This window comes from Gopherus evgoodei, chromosome 18 (genome assembly GCF_007399415.2).
Source record: "Gopherus evgoodei ecotype Sinaloan lineage chromosome 18, rGopEvg1_v1.p, whole genome shotgun sequence".
Classification (NCBI taxonomy): domain Eukaryota; kingdom Metazoa; phylum Chordata; order Testudines; family Testudinidae; genus Gopherus; species Gopherus evgoodei.
Genome location: NC_044339.1, coordinates 14,487,018 through 14,510,060, shown reverse-complemented (window position 1 = coordinate 14,510,060; position 23,043 = coordinate 14,487,018). Strand labels below are relative to the sequence as shown.

Below are 23,043 nucleotides of genomic sequence, written 5' to 3'. Positions count from 1 at the left end.
GGGAATTATAGTCCTGGCAGCCCCGAGCCTCGGCCCTTACCGAGGCGAAGGACTATATTTCCCAGTAGGCTTCGCGCTCCGGAGAAGGGAGCTCGTCGAGGCGGCACCGCGGCGGGTTCCCTGTGGAGTGAGGGGACACAGGTGGGAGAAGCGCTAATGTCGCTGGGAATTGTAGTTCCGAACCGGAAGAGAGACTCCAGAGCCAATGGGCTGGAGGGCAGAGCAGGACTACAAGTCCCAGGGAGGCGCAGGAGGCAGCGGGCTGGCCTCCGCCTGAGGGCGGGGGGTACAAAAGGGAACCTGCTGGTAGCGGCTCTGGAGGTTCCTCACCCAGGTGAGGGGGTGGCTGTGGAGAGGGGCTTGAATCCTTTCTGGGCCTGCAGGGTTTGAACCCCACCCCCCCGGGGGTGCAGAGTCACCCCGATGGCCGGGCGGTACTCCGCTGTTCCCCCCGCGCTCTGGGGGCTCAGGCCTGCCGGCTCCCCCAGCGTGGGGGGGCGAAGGAGAGGGCGCGGGCTCCTCCGCATGCTGAGGTGTAGAAAGAGGGGGCGATGACGGCTCGGGCCCCCCCGCGTTCTCTGGGGTTGGGGGCCAAAGGCTCTGCCTCCCTCTGCAGCGTGGGGAGGGAGGGGACTCAAGAAGACGGGGTGGAGACCAAGGCCCACATATTTTGTGGGGGACAAGTCGGAGTGAAGGCCAGAGGCCCCCCATCTTCTGTACTTGGGTGGACAACAAGAATATGGGGAATGACTAATGTCCCTTTTTTCCTTTGGTGGGATGAGGCAGGAGGAGGAGAAATGCCCGAGTGTCTCCTCCTGTAACCCCCCCCCCCATATACTCACCTTTTTTAAGGGGGACAGTGGGGGACAGATATTTGGGATCCAAATGGCGCTTGTGCCTTTTTCCAGTAACACCCTCACTACAAGAGCAGCGAAGAATCCTGTGGCACCTTATAGACTAACAGACATTTTGGAGCATGAGCTTTCCTGGGTGAATACCCACTACACCTACCTTTCTGGCAGTGGTGGGCTCACATTTTTGGGATTCATTTTACTGGGCTTTGCTCAACCTAGTTTAATCAGAATGAGGAAGGCTTAAAAAGTAAACTAAGCTTGAATGCGACTTAAAATTTGGCATTAAAACAGGCATGGCACAAAATGATTCGTCTTAGGATTCTTCTAGAAAAAAAAACTTAATAAAAACAAATGCCTGTCTTAACACTAGTCATTAGTGAAATTCCTGGAATGGGAAGGGGAAGTTGCACAAAGGTTTCAAAGCTGCAGACAGAAAATAGCTTGTTGTAATATATTTAGCAAGCAATGTGAACCACAGAAGAATAGGGGGTGTGGAGAATACATTCCCTGGCAAAGAAGCTACTGTACATTTTAACTCGGGGAGCGGTTGCAACATTTTGGTATGTAAGGGGAAGCCAAGGAATTAGAAATCTCTCTTTTCTTCCCAATCCTTACAAATAAATTATGTAAAATCAGTTCTCTACCAAGGCTGAGACAAGGGAATGTCCACATTTTTAGGATAATTTAACGGTACAGAATCTCTCTCCAATTAAAGAATTTTTGTAATGTATTCTTAAGGGAAAAAAAACACTTTTTCAAATTATCATAGTTTGGCAGTCCTGGATTTTAGGTTTTGTTTTCAGGAAGTTACTTTTTAAAGTGTGTTTACCAGTTTAATCTCTTTAATTGCACAAGATCAGGCTTAGTAAGTATCTAAAGGCATTTCTAAAGCACCTGTAACTGGAGTATGTAACTATACTTTGGCAACAAAAGCCTGCCAACATTAATTTGTCTCATCAAACTTTGAAGGTAGCAGTAACAATTGTCATTGTAGAAGCAGTTATTACAAACTTCAGGCTGACTGAACAATGATGGCAGTTTTGGATCACCCAGAGGCTGCTTTAGGTGCATTCAAACCATGTAACTATCTCCTTTTCAGTAGAAACAAGGCTTAAAGTGAGTGTAACTTTCCACTCTTATAGGGTCTGTTTCAATGCTTGCAGGAGGCCTCACATATGCTTAGGTCAACTCTGTAGGTCCCAACTAAATTAGCACTGTCCTTATCATGGGTATGTGTTAGAAGAGCAAGGAAAACAGGTTAAAGGAGCTGGAAAAACAAGTCTTTAAAAAAAACAAACAAAAAACAAAACATCTTTCCTTTGTAATGGATTGTGATAAGCACAGCCCAAATAATTGCCTGTCCTTCTACTGTGCAGGTGTCTTGCTACATGTATTTGCAGTATGAATGAGAACCTAGCAGTACACCATGTTAAATTCCTTCCTGAATAAAAAACGTTTATCGAAGATCCAGTACTTCAGTATGAACCTCTGAAAAATTTGGTAAGTGAGAGTTTTTTGGCCTTTGCAAGTATGTGGTTTATGAAACTGGGATCTAATATATTTTGCCTGTATGATATCCTAACAGTTACGAGCAACTAAAGGTTACTTTAGAACTAAAAATACATTTGGCAGCAGAATGGAGACGATAAAATTTCAAAATCTTATCTGATAACCAAAGACTGAATCCACCTGAAAGGTATGCACCAAATTTCTACCACCCACTCCCTTCCTTTTTCTTTCGTTTTTTTGTTTTGTTTTGTTTGACCTGTACCTGGAAAAAAAACAAACAAATTTGTGGATACAATTCTTTCATAATACTTAGCCCTGCGGTGAGTGCAGGGAACTGGATTAGAGGACCTCTTGAGATCCCTTCCAGTCCTGTGATTCTATGATTCTAATACTGGACACAATGCTAAAAATACACCTGTGCTAGTATAATTAATGACTATCCTTAATTTAAATTTTGTTATTTTTAATAAACCTTGAGTTACAGAAGCACCCCTGCATCCAGGAAAGGGATAATTTTCTGATTGTCAGGCTACAAGAGCCAAATAAATACTGCTGAGTAAAAATGTAAAGCATGTAACTTATGCCTATTCGAGCACATGTGATCAGAACTGACAATAACTGAAGGTTTTAGTTTTTATTTTTAGCATTTTATGATAGGAAGTGTCTAATGTTTAAGGATATGATTCTGTCATTGAGGTCACGGATTCCGTGGCTTTCCAGGACCTCCAAGGCTACTTCTGGGACAGAGTCAGAGCAGCGGCCACTGGAACAGCTAGCCGGTGGTCTGTGCTGGGCAGAGCAGTGGCTGCCCGGTCAACCCCGGGGCCACCGAAATAGCTGACCAGCCCCTGCAACAGTTGACCGGCAGTCAGTCCTGGGGCTGCCACAACTGACCAGGGATCAGCCCCAGGCCTGCCAGAGCAGCAGCTGCGGTTGGGTCAGCCCCCTGGGGGCTGGAGCAGCAGTGGTCAGCCCCTGCCGCTGGAGCAGCTGCAAACTCGGGCAGCACTCTGTTTGCCTCCCCTCTTTCTCCCCCCTCCTCCCTGGGTGTTTTTAGGAAAAGTCAGGGACCAGGTCACAGGCTTCATGAATTTTTGCTTATTGTCTGCGACCTGTCCCTGAGTTTTACCAAAAATTCTGTGACAGAATCTTACCCTTACTAATGTTTAATTGTAATATCTGTGTTTTCAAAATAAAGGATGTTGGCACTTAGGGTCCGAGCTCCAGTTAGCCTGTCTTTTTTTAAAAAACCAAAAGTGAAAGTCCTGCCAAATGTAGTACTCAGCAGAGAACTGTTTTTCTAATTTTCATGTAATTTGTTTCATTATGCATTATATTCTGAATAAGCTATCTCCTCCTGTTATAATGTCATTCTAAAGTCAACAGTATTACATTTCTGATTGCATAGGGGATGCAGTGTCTTTTCCCTCTAGTTAAAGTGCTGACCATGGTGTTAGTAATAAGCCTATTAGTATTGATAGCTAAAGGCTCATGTAAAATGAGATGCATGGTCTTGATTTATATTCTAGTGGATGGATGTCCACAGCACAAACTACCATCAAAGTTGGTGCCCTATTTGACTGTTTTGCACTTTGATTAGCACGGACAATGAACTACTTACTACAAGCTGTCTTTCACAAGGGACCCAAACACTGGCAGCAAAATTTAAGAAACTTTGCGTATGTTTTACCTGTTTTATTAATAACAAATTTGAGTTTCTAATTCTGACTCCTTTCGTGAACATTACTATTCATTTAAACAAAATATATAATGTCACCAACATCGCTTCACTGAATCTCCTATGCCTAATCCGATCAAGTATTCTTAATATATGTACAGGTTTCCACTCTTCTGCATATATTTGCTAATAGATATTTCTATGAGCAAATATTGGTTCAAATAAAATATAAAAGATGCCTTTATAGTTTGAGAGGGAAAAAGATCAATTCACTGGAAAGATTCAAAGGCATTTTTATCCAATGTCCTATTTCTGCTGGAACAGCTGCAGGGGAGATGTTCTAGTTCACTACAATCATTAGCAGCTGTGAACAAGTAGCTGTCCATAAATGTAATTGTTTCACTGTTGATTAGTATTCTAATATATTTCAGGGATGGAAATACAAGAGGTGTGTGGAGCCTATACCATGAACTTGTGTCCAACAAGAATGAGTACCAGTCATTCTGAAAGCAACTAGTTACTGATGTTTTCTTGTGCAGAAGATATTAAAATTTTCTTTCCTGCAAGATAAATATATTTAGATGACAGGAAAGTACTTATTTAAATAAATAGTTTTCTCCTCTGACTCTCCTCAGTATTTAACTTTAGTATACTAATGAAGCAAATATTGACAGATATTTGTGTATAGAGTCCAAAGTGATGAAAAATTGATCAGCATCTGACTATAACAGCTGAGGACATTTTCTCAGTGGAAGTCATAAATAATCAGAGGCAATATTTACCTTTTTGAGGAGCATGAGGTATAGAAGATAAGACAAATTCTGTCTCTGAGAGTTGGATTTATTAATGAAACTCAAAATATTAAAGCTATACACGCTGTCAACATGCTTTTTAAAGGTATAGAATTGATTGCAGTGTTGAACTGCCTCGAAAAGTATCAAGAGTAGTGTTGTCTCTCCTGTGTCTGTTTATAGCAGCTGAAAATCTAGCCTAAAGTGCATATGTCCTTTTTATGTACCTCTACAAGTAATCCATGTGATGAATATATTTTTGAGTCAAGTGTTTAAAAATGAGAGACAGGTCTTCTGCCATCTGAAAATTCTAGGGAATATGCTAGGGAACCTGGATTTGGTTTTGGTAACAGTCTGGGCAATAGACCAAACTATTTTTTTTTAATCTTAGGACATTTTTAGATCTTGTTTGTCAATTGCACTGTGAGTTACAAGCGAAGGCTTTAAAACTTTTTGTTTACTATAAAACATGGAAAACATAGGCTATTTCAAACTGGAATATTTTTCCACAAGGTAGGTCATTTTGAAATGTTTACCCTTGCATTGTGATAAAACCAATGTAATCTCTATTATTCCATTTTCTTACTAAAACCAATGTAATCTCCATTATGCCATTTTCTTACTAGAGGGAATTTTGTCACTCAGACTTGGCCTCTGGCTGTATCTCATAGAATATCTGGGCTGGAAGGGACCTCAGGAGGTCATCTAGTCCAACCCCCTGCTCAAAGCAGGACCAAATCCCTACTAAATCATCCCAGCCAGGGCTTTGTCAAGCCTGACCTTAAAAATCTCTAAGGAAGGAGATTCCACCACCTCCCTAGGTAACCCATTCCAGTGCTTCACCACTCTCTGAGTGAAAAAGTTTTTCCTAATATCCAACCTAAACCTCCCCCACTGCAACTTGAGACCATTACTCATCTATAGTATTAGTGTGCTGGTATTTTATTTTCCCTTATACGATTGAATTTCTAGACTCTTGTCACAGTAAGAGGACATTAAACTAAATCCTATGGAGTCTTATTATTGAAAGGTTTTATACTTGAAACAAAGCTGCATCTACATGCTCAAAGTAGAATTATTCTTAGCATTTATATACCCATTTTACACTTTGATAATACCAAACAAAGATTTATATTCAGAACACCCTTATGAGGATAGGTAACTGTGATCTCTATTTACAAATGTGTAAATTGAGGAGGGGGAAATGGAGTGTCTTGCCCAAAGCTGTACAAGAAATAAGTGGCAGAGGCAGTATTATCATTTAGGATTTGTTGACACCTGTTTCTATACTCTAATCTCTAGACGAGCTGTCTTCTTAAGTAATCTCAGAAGAATGTTGATGATTGAGGTTTGGATTAAAACTAGCGATTGAGGTTTCAAACATGCTATTGAATAATATACCTTGTTTTCACCAGTGGTTTGGGGACCTATTTGTGAATTACAAATTTATTTCCATCCTGCCCTAAAGATGTCCAATTTTGTGATCCCCAGATCTGAATCTTTTCCAATCCTTTCAATTTTTAACTTTTTCTTCTTATTAAACTTCAATTCGGAGGTCTTTCATGTTTCCTCTGAAATATTTTCCCTGCAGGTAGACTGCTTTGAAAGTTTATTTTTTTCATAGTATTTCAGAGGAAAATGGGTCTGGTTACCACACATTGTATTGCCTGTAGAGTGTTTTGATAACATGGTGATAACATAGAAAGTGTTTGAACAGCAGAGTCAGATCAAGGAGTTGAGGATACATTTTTGGCTAGCTAAACTTTGTTAGGACTAGGAGAAGGGGATTGACTTCCATTAGGGTCATTTTTGGGCCTGGCTGGAAAAAGTGGGGAAGAGGAGACATCTGTATGTAACAATAGTTTGAAAAACTACATTCTGCTTTATATGGAGATAGTTTCAAAATAATCTAATTTAAATTATTGCAGCCAGAAATCCTAACTAGCTAAACTTCTGTTTGAATTTGATAATGTTGCATCTTAACTTGTAAACTTTATTAAGACTTCTGGTCTCTGTGCTGGGGAGAATAACTATGGCATTACCTTTCTGAAAGGCTGTTACTCTGTATCCTGATACCAATCCTTTGCAGTTCAGTGCTGCAGCCAGAGGAGTCAGTGGTTGTTGTGGGCAGGTTTATCAGTGATGGTGCCAGGCACTAACTGTTCGTATTGCAATCCCATTGATTTTTAGATCATGGGTGTGGAATAGTCTCTGCATAGCCCTATTTGGAGCAGACTGATAAGGCTCCTTGTTTCCTAGCAACCACACAGTCTGCCACATCCAGAAACCTGCCCCTCTGCAGCTGGAGTGAAAATTCTGAGTGTCTCAGATTTGTACCTTTTAAACAAGGTAAGTCTTTCTCCTCTGAGACGCTGAATATAAAAGCATTTGTGTTCAGTTAAAATTAACATTTCATCAGAAGTTTGTTTTGGATGCAGAGAGAGAGAGAGATTCTACCTTCTTTGTCCTTAATATTGTGTTCCATTATCTCTCTTTTTGTTTAGACATTTCACATTCCTGGGCATGGCAATGTCATATGTCCTTCTCCTAACTAGACTCATAGCTGAAGTTATAAGCAAATCCACTGAAAGTTTGGTATGTATTATATGTCATAGCTCTACATGAAATTTTATTCTGCAATGAATGAAATGGAGTTTAAATTGCCTGTTTATATGCTAAATTATCTTAGGAAGGAAGTGAGGGGTTTCCCCCTTAAAATGCTGTTTATAGAATATTTTCTGATCACAGGAAAAGCAGCACACCCAGAACTTGCCTGTAAACATTAATATCAGCTTTTCCTTCCTTCAAGCAGCGTTTGCTGCCAATGAGCAATAAGGTAGGTCAACGGAGCAAATCGTGCCCAACAGGAATGAAGATCTAAACCCAAAACTGCAGTATTGATTGGATGCTCTGTCTAGACAATTTGGCAACTTGTGAAGGTGAACTTGTTTTGAAGACTGCCTGTCAAATCTTTGACTCCCCCCCCCCATCCTGACACAAACCCACTGGCTAGAAGACATGCAGCTGATCACACTGTGAAAAACATAGACAATCGTGATTTTGAAAGCTTTTAATCTTTCTAGCTGCTTGGCAGTACAATAGCTACAAAAGTAGCCCAAAATATGGAAACCTAAAATAGCTTTAAAAAGCTGCTCAAGGTTACAGGAAACTGCTGCCGCCTATTGCACAGTGAATGGGCAGAAATTTATAACCTGTCTCCAGGACAGTTTGACCTACAAGCCTTTGTGTGTACCAAGCTGCCTATTTTCTCATTGACTGTGAGTCTTTCTGATTCTTTAGTGTTCCCTGACATCCCCTCCCAAACTCCACTAACTGGGTGAAGTCTGCCACAGTCATTACAAGTTTGATTATCTCAACCAGGTCAGGGATGAATGATACATTGTTCCTGATATCCTTGAACCTCATCACTTGCTTGATTAATTGATGACTGCATGTAATAACAAATACTGTGCTGGGTTGGTTCAGACTGACTTTGACCCTTCAACCACATGCTTGGATTCTAGCCTGATCTTGTGTTACTTTCCACCAATCTCAGTGAATCTGTGAGTTTTGAGACTTGCACACCTTGGTATTTTTGAGGAAAAAATCAGATTTAATACAACTGCAAAGTTCCTGGCTCCCAGCTCTGTGCTCATTTCCACTAGCCCATATTGTTTCAGAACATTTTGCTTAGCCCCATGAGGAAGAGGTTGTGTAGCTTAAATGACAATCTCATGCATTGCAGCATGGATATCCAGAGACAGAATGGCTTGTCTGTAAGGGAGGAGTTATGATAGTTGTATCTGTCTTGCAAAACCACACCTTTTTATTTTTAAAATTTGTCATGTTTGGCTTGTTTACATGAATATGAAGTGCTCTGATGTGTGCTATCACTTTATAGTACTGACATCCTAACAGTGAGAGAGGGTTTTTTTTTGTTTTTATAACTGAGTTCTACTGTTGCTGCATATGAACGTCAAAAAGAGAGCAGTTTTATTCGGGGCGCTGTTTCACAAGACACTGGTTTTTGCCATGATTCTGACACGCATTATGTTTTTCACCTACAATATTAATGCAAATCTCCCTTTTCTAAAGGTGCTCTGTGAAATTAGGAAACTCCAATGAAAATGTGAAGTTTAATAAAAAATCAGCTTTATCCTCACTTTAGAATATGGGGGAGGAATGAAGACCCTCAGATCTGTGCACAGAGGAGACCTAGCTTAGCTGCCTCTGCAGCAGTCCCCCTAGAGCCCACAGAGCACTCTCTGCTAGTTTAAGATCTGTGCAGGCGAAAGCAATGAAGACTAAGTGAGACAGGTGCATCATCCTGCACATTTATTATGGAGTCCTCTTTCTGGTGGGGATTCTCATTCACAGAGGGTTTCTGGGGCAGCTGTGTCCCAGGGAAGTTCCTGGGGCTACCAGGAGTTAGAGCTGCTGTGAAGCACAGACCCTCATGGATGATCCTGGCCTCCTGCCTCCCTGGAATCTGCAACTTTTGGAGTGGTCCTATGGTCTGTTCTGCAAGGGCCAAAGAAAATGATTAGGGAAAATCTGTTATGGCAACCGTGCTGAGGTCTCCTTCTCCAGGGTTTTACCTCAGGAGAGAGTGATCCAGCCCACAGAAATGAACTGTACACTGTTCTAGAAAAGTTGGCAAATGCTTTTACAAAGTGGTTCTATGAGGTCGCATCGAAAATCAACACTGACACGTACCTTCTTTTACATTTGTTCGCAAAGCCCTAATTTGGGCAGTTGCTAACTGGTCAAAATGATCTCATTGATGTAATCCAACCTGTTCTGTATCCTCTACTGCTGATTATTAAAAATTGACAATGAAGTGTTCATTGATACAGTTTCAACTGCCACTGTAATTTGTTCCTTTTTTGTTAGTATGTACTGGATAAGATTGAGCTGTGTTTTTAATAAAGCCAAGAGCTGTGGGAAATGTGCTGTAATGTTTTCTTTTTAGGTTTCACAGCCAGAATGCTGTATGGATGTATTGGATGCTAACAGCACCTGTCCAGTCACTAACCAGTGCAGTCCAGGTAGTGTCTTTGTCCAAGAGAAATTCCCAGAGTATTTTTCTATAGCCAGTGACAAAACACAGAAGCTAATTAATTAGACTAGGGAAGGAAGGAAAGAAAAGTTACTGTACGCATGCATCTTGAGGAATGTTCTCTGTATGAACACATGCAACTCTCATCAATTCTCATGGAAACTGTATGCTCACATGGGGACGATAGTAGCCTGGCATTGCTGAACTTTTTCTTCAGTTTTCACATACCATAAACTAGTATGATGCAAGGTGTACTATAAGTTAATATTTACAAGCACATGTGATGCAAAAATACAGTAATATACAGCTAAGGGGGCGGGAAGAAAGACTTAAGCCTTGGCTAATATGATGCAAATCTCTTATTACCAGGAAGTGATGTGGGTTCCCTTTTGTGCCAATATTATTTGATTTCCCACCTCCTTTTATCATTCTCCAACATTGCCAGGAGAAAAGATGATCAAATGTTTGTAAGAATCCACCCTTCTTTAAAGTGAAGTGGAAAGCTTTAAAAAATAACCAAACTCTTCTAGACTCAAGATTGGTAAGAGAACATAGATGCTTCAATATTACTGATTCTTAGCAGAACTAAAGAATTGAAAATCACGTTTTTTCTTTCTTATGACTAAAACCATGAGTTCTGTCTTTTCCTCACATTAAATATTAAAAGATATCTTAAGGTGTGTTATTTTTCTAAGCTAAATGCTTTGCTGTTCAGTTACTTAAACATTACATGATTACTACGTTAATTCCTGTGCTTAAATGATCTGAGATGTGGCACAAACTGTTGTCCATAAGTCTTATAGATTCACATCTTTTTGCATCATGCTATACATGTTAAACTACTAAAGTCTTTGGTGTCAGATAAAGTACTTTGTTGCTTTCTTCTTATTTACTATAGAAAGGCTTTGCCCTGACAGTGGATGTGTTTGTGTTTAGATTAAATGTCAGGTGTAATTTATTACTAAGGGCATCAAATGTGCAGCTTCCCTCGGAGGAAAACTTACCAACAGAGCTGTTTTCCAATCAGTGCTTTACTAATAGTGTGCCTTATGGAATAATTGATTCCAGTTTGGCTAAAGGCTGTGGAGGACTGGATTTTGGCCTACATAGTGAGTTTTTGCGTTAGAATCTAGACTGTAACATGATCTAGCAGGAATATCCTTCTAATCATCCAGCTCCTGGTTCATAAGACACAGAATGAAGCCACTACTGCTTTATTCTATTAAATAAAGTTAATGCTGAAGACTTGCCTTAACGTTTTTTCCTGTCTTATCAAAGATAAAAACTTGTGCCTTTAAACATAAATTGAGAGACAGATGATATCACTCAAGATACAAATTTAATCAGTTTTCAGCCCTCTTTGGTAGGATGGCTGATAGAAGAGACCCCGCTTACCTGTCATGGAATAGTTTGTACAGGATTGAGTCCTTGTAAACTGATGCAAACTAAACATTACCAAAGAAGTGCGGGCAATAGAAAAATACTGTATTATAGGCCACCTTCATATTGTTCGTTACTAGCCCTCGAGTGACTGACAGGGTTGAGTCCAATATATCCTGATGCAGGCTCTCCTTTACTGGTTCTTAACATCTTATCTCTCTCTCTACCTTAGCTTATGATACAATACACAGACATGGTCTTAAATCTTGTTTTAGCAGGATGGGGACCCAGAGAATGCAGGAAAAATATAAGCAGAGATGTTTCTTCTTGTCTGGAAGTTTTTAAGGGTTGGCATGTAGGGATTGGTAAATTTTCCTATTCTTCATAATTTAAAAAACTAAATGATGAATGGAGCTACATGAAAATAACCTCCTAGCACAGCGTTTCTCAAACTAGGGTCACTGCTTGTGTAGGGAAAGCCCCTGGCAGTCTGGGCTGGTTTGTTTACCTGCCCTGTCCGCAGGTCCGGTCGATCGCGGCTCCCACTGGCTGCGCTTTGCCGCTGCAGGCCAATGGGAGCCGCTGGAAGTGGCGGCCTGTACGTCCCTCGGCCCGTGCCACTTCCAGCAGCTCCCATTGGCCCGGAGCAGCAAACTGCTGCCAGTGGGAGCTGCAATCGGCCAGACCTGCAGGTGGGGCAGGTGAACAAATCAGCCCGGCCCACCAGGGACTTTCCCTACACAAGCGGTAACCCCAGTTTGAGAAACACTGTCCTAGCATGTGCTTGCTTGTAGCTGATTTCTCCTTAATGTCCTTTATATGTAGTATAACACCTTGTTTTCTTGTTGCAGCAGGCACATTAGAAATTAAAGCGTGTGTATGTGTGTGTAGTATGATAGTAAGTAAGAGACATTCTATGCTGGAAGCCTGTGTTCTCAGATGCTTGATTCTGGAGACTAGAAGGATGTTCCTGACATTTCTCATGCCATTTCCATCTCAGTGTACATTTTGTTCTTGTGCAGGTTGTTACAGAGAGTGGAATGAGGATGGGAGTAGCAGTTGCATTAAATGCAAGAATGAAACCGCTTCTGTTGCGTCAACTTACAATCTGACCGATTGTAGAAATAGTAAGTCATCTGCCATCCCAGTCCTGAATTTATTTATTTATTTTTGCACTGGGGTCTCTTTATACACATTCAGTTCAACCAAGACTGTCCCGTAAAAGATTCTGAGGATTTCCATTCCTAGTTTTCTTCTCTGAAATTTCCATCATTCTCAGAGGTCCTACTGTACCTTCGTGTGACAAATCCTTCAAAACCCATCAGAACTTTCCTGAAATCAACCAGCAGAGGCTGCAGTAGAGCAGTGTGAGGCACAGCATCCTGTAATCTATGATCTTTTGTCTCCTAATCTTTAGACACCTTTTGTTTACACATTACAATATCTGATCTTTACAATCAAATGCAATATCCAACCCATATCTTTCTGTGACTTTTAAGAATTCTCAGTATCTGTAACATGCACAACTCAAATACCAAAATGTGTTCAGGTGTTTTTTGAGAACAAACAAATAATTAACATTGCATTATTTGAATGATCTAATCACTATTTTCAGAAACAGGCATTTACATAGGCGCACATACTAAGGACTTCTTCTGACCTCAAATAACTCTTTTATTCAGGAAGCTGGACTGCACTATCCGATATGTAAGAGGCCCCATTTCTTATTTTTGTTCTCCTCTGAGTAGGGTGACCAGACAGCAAATGTGAAAAATCAGGACGGGAGTGTGGGGGGAGGGGGGAAATAGGAGCCTATATAAGAAAAAGACCCAAAAATCGGGACATCTGGTCACCCTACCTCTGAGCAGTCCATTCCATTTAATTAATAAATCGTTTAGCAAAACTAACAGAAGAGCTTGAGAGGCTTCCTGTAAGGAATGCAGTAGTGAACACTTTTGCCAGAAGAGGGTGATCATGCGCCTCTTCTTTATTTCTCCCAGGAAGTGGTAGAGGTGCTATTATCTCATGAGAGAAACCAGGCATCAGATATGATATGATGGCTTATGTCACTCAAAACCTTTTGTAAAGCTGCACTGAATTTAATGCTTCATAAAAATGCATTTTTCCCCATATAGCTGATACCAGAGGAATGAATTTTCAAATGAATATAAGTACCGTAACCCCCTTTCTACAAAATATAGGTAAGTAAATGGAATTGTCTTGTGTTGGGGGATAGCCACTCTAAAGCTTTTCCTGTTGTCATCTGCACCCGCTTGACAACATAGCATTTGATACTATGAGATGTTTTCTCCCATATTTTTAAGTGTAGCAGCCATTTTAGAGTAGTTAATTACTCCAGACTGTAAGAGTTTTTATTACTTTTTTTTTAAAAGCCAAATTTTGACATAACTGCGCTTCTTCTGCAGGATGGTGTTTTGTCATGATGCAGTGTGCGCAGAGAGAAACAGTTATGCCAGTTACTTTCTAGGTGACTTTTAAACCTGATGCTGCGGCAAGTGTTGTGGGATTTTTTTTGGTATGCCAGTTGCCAATTCTAACTAGATCTGACGCCAAATGACTTTGACTGGCTCTTCTAGGGCCTGAAACTTTTTGTTTCTGGAGCTGGTTGTAAACTACACTAGTCTCTTTAACTTGACTCTGTACATGTATTGTTTCACTTGTACTGCAAGCAGATATAAATTGAAAATAATTAGATTGCTGAAGTATGGGCCACTACTGGAAGTAGGATCCCAGACAAGGTGATTTAGTGCTCTGCTCTAGAATAGCCACTTAATGTGAATGCTCATGAAGTGAGAGCGTAAATGGTATAGTAATTAACAAGATTCACATATAGTTGGGTGCTGTACAGGCTCCTTCCAGACAGCTCTGCCAGTGCACATAAATCTTGACCCGGAGCACCTCTTGCTATTGTATCCCTGTACTTCTCTGGCAGAGCCCACAGAGATGCCCAATTGTGTTATCTTATGATCTGCACAGAAGGGGAGTAGGGGCTCGGATGTGAGTAAGCCTCATTCCTGGTTTGTCAATCAAGTTCTAATTTATTATGAGTATAAAACAAGTGCTGGTTATTTCCTTTTATACTGTGTGTGATGTAATAGAGGTAAATCACTTTTGCATCTGCCCTGTGAAACTTGTACCCAAATGGTAAAGAAGAAGAGCTATCCTGCCCAGGGAAACTGAGGACTAATATATAGCTTTTTTTAAAAAAAGGAATTGCAAGATCTAGGGAATAGCTTTGGGAACTTAAGACAATCTGTGTAGTGTTATACTAAAAATCTCACTATGCCAAGTGTTTAAAATCTCATTAAACATCTTTTGTCCCTGACCCTGAATGAAACAAATTAAAAACAGAATGAAGCCAGAATTTGTACTGCGGTAAAGTCTTTGTATTCCATTTACAGTAAATACCAGAGATGTGGTATATCTGCTGTTCCTGTGTCTGGAGCACAAGAATTTCAGCATTCCTCTGCTTCGTAAAATAAATCTCTGCCACCTCATGTGATCATGATCTTAAACAAAATAAGTTAAGCAAATTGAGCAAATGTTCTGGATAAATCTTTTTGCTAGTGTCTAACTTCCCTTTGAGGCATTACAAATTGGCCATTTTGAAGGCAGAATACCGGATTTAATGACTAATGGCCTGACTCAATCCTGTATTGGGTCATTTAAATTTACCTTAAGTGTTCTTATTATTTTGGTTACAAATACACTTTTGTTCAATGCCTGACAACAGCGAGTTTGAAAAGGATAAGGAAGGAAACAACTTGGGACAAAAATCTGTGGATATCTTCAGGAAAACAGAATTAAAATAGTGTAGGCAGAGGCTAAAACACAGGAAAATTAGTATTGGAGGGAGGTTTTCTGTTTGATATTTTGATGCACAAAAGAAATGTTCTGTTGTCATCTAAATGTAAGGAAGTTTACTCTGTATTTTCTATAGCAGTGATGGGAAAATAAATCCCTTTGCCCCTTGTATCATAGGGGTTTCTAGTAAATAACAGACTATTTCCTCTGATTTCACAGGGGGCCCAGAAGTGGCAGCTTCTCTCATTTTAGGGACATTCTTCATCAGTTTATTCCTGATACTGTCTGTGGCTTCATTCTTCTACCTCAAACGTGCCAATAAACTTCCAAATATGTTCTACAGAAGAAATAAAGGTAATGTTTCTTAGTCATTCTCTGTTTCATCATTTATTTACAGTTTAGCTGGGAATTTGAGAGAACGCCAAAACCTTTTCCATATGTTTTAGAGTTCCATGTTCTACATTATTTTTAATGTACGTATTGTAATCTGTTCTATGCACTTCTGTACTGGGACCAGTGCAGTCCTACATATGCATAAATGAACTGGAAAAAGAGGTAAACAGTGAGGTGGCAACATTTGCAGATGATACAAAATTACTCAAGATAGTTAAGTCCAAAGCAGATTGCAAACAGTTACAAAGGGATTTCACAAAACCGGGTGACTGGGCTATAAAAATGGCAAATGAAATGCCATGTTGATAAATGCAAAGTAATGCACATTGGAAAACATAATCTCAACTATCCATACAAAATAATGGTATCTAAATTAAGTATTACCACTCAAGAAAGAGATCTTAAAGTCATTGTGGATAGTTCTCTGAAAACCATCTGCTCAATGTGCAGTGGCCATCAAAAAAGCTAACAATGATCGGAACCGTTAGGAAAGGGATAGATAAGACCATAAATATCATATCACTCTATAAATCCATGGTATGCCCATGCACTGAGGACTGCATGCAGTTCTGGTTGACCCTTCTCAAAAAAGATATATTAGAAATGGAAAAAGTACAGAGAAGGGCAACAAAAATGATTAAGGGTATGGGTTCTAGATAGACTTATGTGTAGTGTGGGGTAGGAGCCGGTGGTCGTGGTACATGTAGGTACCAATGACATAGGGAGGTATAGGAGAGAGGTCCTGGAGGTCCAATTTAGCCTGCTAGGTAAGAGATTGAAGTCCAGGACCTCTATGTTAGCATTCTCTGAAATGCTTCAAGTTCGACGCACAGAGCGAGTTAGAGAGGCAGAACTGAAGAGTCTCACTGCATGATGAGTTGATCATGTAGGGAGAAGGGGTTATGATTTATTAGGAACTGGGGAAAATTTTTGGAAAGTGGGACTCTATACAGGAAGGGTGGGCTCCACCTAACCCAACAGAAATCAGTAAATAAGAGCAATACACAAGCAAAGAGGAATGTGAGATCAAAGTGACATGTAACCTTAATTGCATAGCACAGTTCCAGTGAATTTGGTGCCACTTAATATAAAGTGTACAATAATAGACACCTAGATGCTAAGCTATTTTGTGCTAAAGAAAGTGTTAGTATCATGAAAACTGACACATTGAAACATGTTCTTACAAGTTTCTTTCAATAGGTTTAGGTACCACAGGTCTCCCTTTGGGTGTTTATAAGTGGGTCAAGAGCTATCATGCTATGACATCTAATCTGGCAGGTCACAAAACTTGTGCTGTTTAACAACATTTAGACTAGAATTTCCACTTTTTGTAACTGCTAGTTCCCTTTTGTCCTAACATATCACAATGTTGAAACCAAGGTGTTTATCTGAGGGAGAAGAGTTAAGAGTCTACAGGAGGGAATCTCTTAGGATTTCTGCGAGGCTGAATTTCATTTTGCCTGGCTATTTGCTTTGTTGTTTGTAAAGGTTGGTATCTCCCAGTTTCTTCTGCTGCTTCTGACTGATATACCCTTCTATCTCCACACCATTTGCTGCCTTCACACACTGACAGCTAGCTTCTACTGCTTTCCTTCCACGGCAGCTCCTTCAAAGCAAAGTGATGCTGCGATGGCCTCCTAAGGGAGCAAAATAAGAACTGATTTAACCCTGTAAAAATAACTCTTTCCTGGAGAGCTTGAGAATCCTGTGCCATTTTGTCCTTAATGCACAAAAGCATCTTCTGGGCAACGTGCTCTGATTTCCAAATACTCTTGTACTGATGTCTCCTCCAAAGCAATGGAGGGAGAATTCTCTCGAGTGTTGGTTGGGATATTGGGCCTATCAGATTGTTCATTGGGAAGAATTTCTGCAATACATAAGCAATTGAAGCAAATAGTTCCAACCTTTTAGAACAATAACGGCCTGTCTCTTTCCTCCTTAGCATCAGTTCTGCAGCCCAGTGAAACAGTAAGTAAAATCATTCCTTCTAAGGAACATAAACATCTTTCAAATACTGTTGTTTATAGGGGTACTGTCAGGTCACATTTTTGGCCCAAATCTAGAATTTTGTAGAAATGAAACTGTTACAGAACCTAAACTAAAAAGAACTGTCCCTGAATTACTTTTAAAAATTCAAGTCTGAACCATTTAAAACAGATATTCACCTGCAGTTTTTATAGCCTAAACTTTGCGGCATTGTATTGGCATACAAGAAATTGGAAGCAGAATTGACTAAAACAAAGTTTGTTGTCCATCCTGAGAAAAATGCAAAAGTAAACACAGTAATAATTAAAAACTAGATTTTTTAGAATTTATATTAGATGTTACTCTTTTAAGGAGTTGTTAGCACAAGTGAGGACATTTTGCTTATTAAAAATAATTGTAACCTTGGTGTCTACTTCTAATTTCTGTAATATTAGAAAATGCAAAGATCTTTTATATTTGACTTGATCCTTATTCTGTTCTGCAGGCATCAATGATACCTCCACCTACTTCTTCAGGTAGGTAATGATCTGTTCCATGTTTGAGGGATCTTTAAACTTTTCAGTGAATATTTTCACCTCCAACAACTTGCTCTGGTAGCTTTTTTGTTAGCTTGTAGTTAAGAAATACAAAACTACCTACCAATATCCCCAAAAATCTGAATCTCATTTTGGGAGTGCCAGGAATACCCAGTAAGTATAAATATATAAACAAACTCCAAAATTCAAACGACCAAGTCTGTTCAGGGAACAGAAGTGTGACAATGTCTGTAATATTAGCATTTGTTAATCTGGTGTAATTTCAGTAATTAACATGGACAACTACATTATCTAGTAGAAGTGATGCTTCCTTAATGGTGTCTTTGGCAGCTAGGCGATAGATGGCTTAGAAATAGGTGGATGAGTGTTCAGGTTTTCAGAGGTGTTCAAAAAATGAATTATTCAGAGTGGGACATGTTTTGAGGGCTGGAACATCGTGAGGATTCTTGGGTGGCTCATTTTCAGGCTCACTGGAATGAACATCACATCTCTTGAAACAAATGACACTTACAAACATGAAAATTGTGCAGAAGTTGGCAAAGTTGTTTTAATAAGCATGAGAAGTTCAGGCAGTAACCCATTCTCTGGATTGGTGCTCATCTAACCGATCCTTTTTCGTTCTTTCTTTTTAAACACATGTTCTTTCAAGTGGTGCTGAGTGTATGATTAAATAATCCATTCTAGGGATGCCTTTATTTACTCTTAACAAACCTCTACTGAGAATTTCGGAAAAAAGCAGACACAGAGGCCACCAAAAAAGGCATCAGTACACTAACAAATATTATTCTCAAAGTTGTAGCTGTCTGTGATGCTGATGTGCAAACAAGAAAGCTTAATGAAACAGAATCATATTGGCTACTTCTCCATTTATAACATAGGAGAAGGTGAAATCAATCACTCTTTGTCAAATAAAAAAGTAAGCACTCTTTCAAGTTTCAAGTATTTCTGAAAACAATGCAAAGTTAAAAGCAAATTCAGCGATACCTAACATTGCAAATATTACAAAACTGTATTTGCTTATTTCACATGTAGATGTCAAAGAAACTTGTACAGCCTAATAGGGTATATCCAATTATTTAATCAGGACACTACTGAAAACTAGTCTATGCTTTACAGCAGAACCTCAGAGTTATGCACATCTCAGGAATGGAAGTTGTTTGTAACTCAGAACAAAATGTTATGGTTGTTCTTTCCAAAGTTTATAACTGAACATTGACTTAATACAGCTTTGAAACTTTACTATGCAAGGAAGACTGATCAAGCCTTCCAGGAACTGAATAAAATGTTTTTGGGGGAGGAGGATGTTAAACAAGCCAAACTGTTTACTTTCATTGTGGAGTGTACGTGGATTATTTTTAAATCTGAGATGCAAGAATTAAGATTTAAATCTTTATTACCACGATCTTAATTTTAGGCCTTCCTGCAGGCAGCATGCTGACTCTAAGGCTGTGGCTACACTATGAGGCTTTCAATGACACGGCTGTGCCGCTACAACCGTGCCCTAAAAGCCAGGCAGTGTAGCTGCCGCCAACAAAAAAACTCTCTAGAGCTCTCCTCCTGACAAAAAAACTTCCTCCGCCCCACAGGCGGCAGCGGCGTTGTTGGCAGGAGAGCGCTGTTCACATCAGCGCTTTTCGTCGGTAAAACTTTTGTCGTTTGGGGGTGTGTGTAGTTTTTTTTTTAACACCCCTGAATGACAAAAGCTTTGCCAATGAAGTGCCAGTGTAGACAAAGCCCTTGTCTGAATTTGTTCTGGGCTTCCGGGAGATATAATCTGACAGAGCCAGGAACTCCTGAATTCTAACCTTGGCTCTGACCCTGAGACCCTGAGTGGGGGCAAGTGTCTTAGCCTCTCTGCCTTGGTTTCTATAGCCGTAAAACATGGGTAGTATGTGGCTTATCTCTATAAGGCTGAAAATGGAAATAATAATGGAAACACTAGTATCCAATAAACACCCAATTCAATAAGTAACTAAAGTACTTCCTTCAGAAGAGGTGTATTAGTGACCTTTCTTAATATTTAGTCATCAGTCAAATTTTCTTCTCTGTATTCTAGAACAACAGTAGCCACTTTCAGATCATTGGCTGACTTGTTTAAGTATGAGTTAATTATGAAGCCATGACTAGATAGCAGTTGCTAACTGTGTGTCTGTGCCCACTTTTTCAGTTCGAAAGCCACGCTACGTCAGACGAGAGCGATCGTTAGTGATGTCTGCATCCGCTGCTATGATCCCTTCTGCTGAAACCAGGGTCAGCAATGTTTAGCCTTCAAAACTTACCTGAGGATTCAGTAAATATGCACAGTGTTGGCAAAACTTTCTGTAGCCACTGGAATGCCAGGAAAATGTCAGGAGCAGCTGACCTAAAAACAAGCTGAGCCACTGTGTCAAATGGGTTTGTGCCAAACGTGGACAGAGGAGTTGAACTAATGCAAACATGATGATTATAGGATATATCCAGTTCTGTGAACTGCTTTGATGGGCTTGAAAAGCACTTTTCCAGCTCTGTGGTTTCATTTGTCTCCTAACAGAAGCTATGTTCAAATCTGTAAAAAATCTGCCTTTTTTGGAACACGTTCAGCTTTGGCAAGATCATTTTCCTGCATTGTGGTCAGCTATCTGGCTGCAGAGCAGAAGTCCTCAGTGCAGCAGGCCGAAACAAATTTTTCGAGATGGGCATGTTTGTAAATGTTAACTCTTAAGTGCCATGGCTTTAATGCTGCAGGAAAATACAAATGTATTTTACATGAAATATCTCAGTGCAAAAACTGATGCCTTCAGAAGCATCTTCTTCAAATTCTTAGTCACAGAGGACCATGGTTTTTAACTGTAGGTTTAGACCCACCTGTGTCCAGATATTGTCATCCTAAGGGCTGCTGAAGACTGTGGTCAGTATGTGTCTGATCCAAAGCCCATGGAGTTGATGGAAGTTTCTCTAGTGAATTTCATGGACTTTTAGATCAGGCCCTACATGAGGATCCATTTGCTGTGGTTTTGTAGTTGACAAGCTGCCATTTCTGCCCCACTGAGACACCCAGCCTTCCCTCATTCCAGCATTTCATGAGGGTGGCTGTTGTGGTCTAAAGGAAGGCATGCTCTCTAAGCTAGGGTGAGCCACCCTGAGCACTTACACACATTGATTTCAACTGGAGTTGTATTGGTAATTCTCACCAACACAAGTAAGGGTTTCCCCAATCTAATCCTCCATGCACATAAGGCCTACAGATCAGCACCTTAGCCTTTGAGTTCCCCCACACACCACCTGCCTTTGTTTAAACCTCACTAGCACAGTGTGTTCTTTAAAGGAAATGACTTGTGGTGGATTTTTGTCACCAACCAGTGGTAGCCATCATGATTTCAAGAACACAACAATTGATTCTTATCTTTAAAAATGCTAAAGTAGCTGTCTCTGGCCAATGTGACACCAGTGTGGAGAGTGTAAACTTCATGCTTCAGATACCCTCCCTGCCTCCGGCCAGAGGCTTGTTCAAAGCTATAGAGTAAGGATTGGGTTTGGGGCAAGGAAGAGCTACTAGTCTTTTTTTATTAGATATCTATTTTATGCACATTTTAATGCAGTGTAAACTGTTTGCATTTCTTTCCTCTCATTTTGCAGCTTTCCTCCAGTGAGGTCAAAGACAGTGGGGCTAAAGAGGAAACTATGAAGGAACAGGGTCTGCTAGCCACACACATTGAATCACTATATGTAAAACTTTGACTCCCCTGTTTAATTAAATCCAATCTAGTTTTAATTGCTATTTTTTTCTGTCTGCTAAAACTTAACAGCCACAGTAAGTCAGGCCGTTTGAGAGGGGAAGCTTCCATTCTTGAGTACTGTATGTGTATCGTTTGTCTATTCCCAAACCAGGAGGTAGGAGTTTTGCCAGAGTTACTTTCTATGTCTGTTCTCTATGTATCAATAGGATTTGCCTCTGATACAAATGACATTTTGAGGTGGTTGGAAGACATAGGGGCTATGAACTGACAAAGTGTCGGAAACAACTTAACTTTATAGGAGAAAGAAGTAACTATGCAATGATACAATGTTTGTGAATCTGTCATTGAAACTGCATCCATGCGAGGCATAGTTGCTCATCAATTCTTTCCATACATAAATAATTGATGGGTCATTCTCTCCATTGCTGTGTGGGAACTGTCACTGGCCCATGTCACTGCTACATGTCTGTATCTGTCTGATGAACCCTGTCTGACCCTCAAGTGCATCACTATAACAGTTTAGTGCCAAGTATCGGGTGCTTCTTCCCCCATCCCCAAGACAGAGTTCAGATTTCTCAGTGCTAATGTCATTTTCTGTCAAACTTTTCAAACACAGCAAACTTTATTCCCATGGGCTTTGTAGTTTGCTCAGATCACATTAATGCTGTCTGACCCAACTAGATTCCTGGATAGAACCTACTTAGGGTTTTTTTTGCACTGTCATATTAAATGCATACTGTTGTTTTCTCTCCCACACAGCTGGCTTTATTGAACACTTGATTTCTGAGTCTTGAGCTATAAATGATTAATTCAAGGACAAAGGATTGATATTTAATGTACCGGGGTATTTTTAAATTGTGCCAAAATAAACATCTTTCAGCTTTTTTTAAGTATTGTTGAGGACATGGATATATTTCCTTTCTAAGCACAGGAAGAAAGGGGCAAACTTAGCACAAGAAACAAATCACTGATCCATCTCACTTGGCGTGTTGCCTCTTCCAGAGCTCAGGTTTCAGGAGAAAGTAAAAATGTCCACAAGTCTCCTGTCCAATTATGCAATATGATAGGGTAATAAGAGGGGAGAGGAGCAGAATTCCTTGATGATTGCGGAGAATCTGTTTGCCTCTGGAAGCGCTTAAACGTGTCCTCTTTAAGTTGTTTACCATTATAAATGCTCATTTACAAGAATCTAAAGCAAGGAATATATCACCCTTTATGCCTGAATTCAGAGGTGATGAGCCAAATTTTCTACTGGCAATAACTCCACTGAAGTCAGTATAGTTATGGTAGATGAGAGTTTGGTCTAAAGTAAATGA

The 23,043-nt window shown here is 40.1% G+C and overlaps 1 protein-coding gene across 4 annotated transcripts; it reads left to right on the top strand.

Annotated features, from left to right (window-relative positions):
• The first annotated feature begins 72 nt into the window (after nucleotides 1-72).
• C18H1orf159 (chromosome 18 C1orf159 homolog) lies at nucleotides 73-22,617 on the top strand. Of its 4 annotated transcripts, XM_030537621.1 has the most exons (11): nucleotides 176-334; nucleotides 2,231-2,354; nucleotides 7,092-7,181; nucleotides 7,337-7,427; nucleotides 9,805-9,880; nucleotides 12,294-12,398; nucleotides 13,407-13,472; nucleotides 15,316-15,450; nucleotides 17,432-17,457; nucleotides 17,960-17,990; nucleotides 20,179-22,617. In XM_030537621.1, the coding sequence occupies exons 4-11, from the start codon at nucleotides 7,356-7,358 to the stop codon at nucleotides 20,274-20,276; spliced, it is 609 nt and encodes a 202-aa protein (XP_030393481.1). In that variant the 5' UTR covers nucleotides 176-334; nucleotides 2,231-2,354; nucleotides 7,092-7,181; nucleotides 7,337-7,355; the 3' UTR covers nucleotides 20,277-22,617. The 4 variants fall into 4 exon arrangements, with proteins under 4 accessions (XP_030393479.1, XP_030393481.1, XP_030393482.1 ...); XM_030537619.1 differs by lacking the exons at nucleotides 176-334; nucleotides 7,092-7,181 and adding an exon at nucleotides 73-141; XM_030537618.1 differs by lacking the exon at nucleotides 7,092-7,181 and having other exon boundaries at nucleotides 178-334.
• The last annotated feature ends 426 nt before the right edge of the window (nucleotides 22,618-23,043 follow it).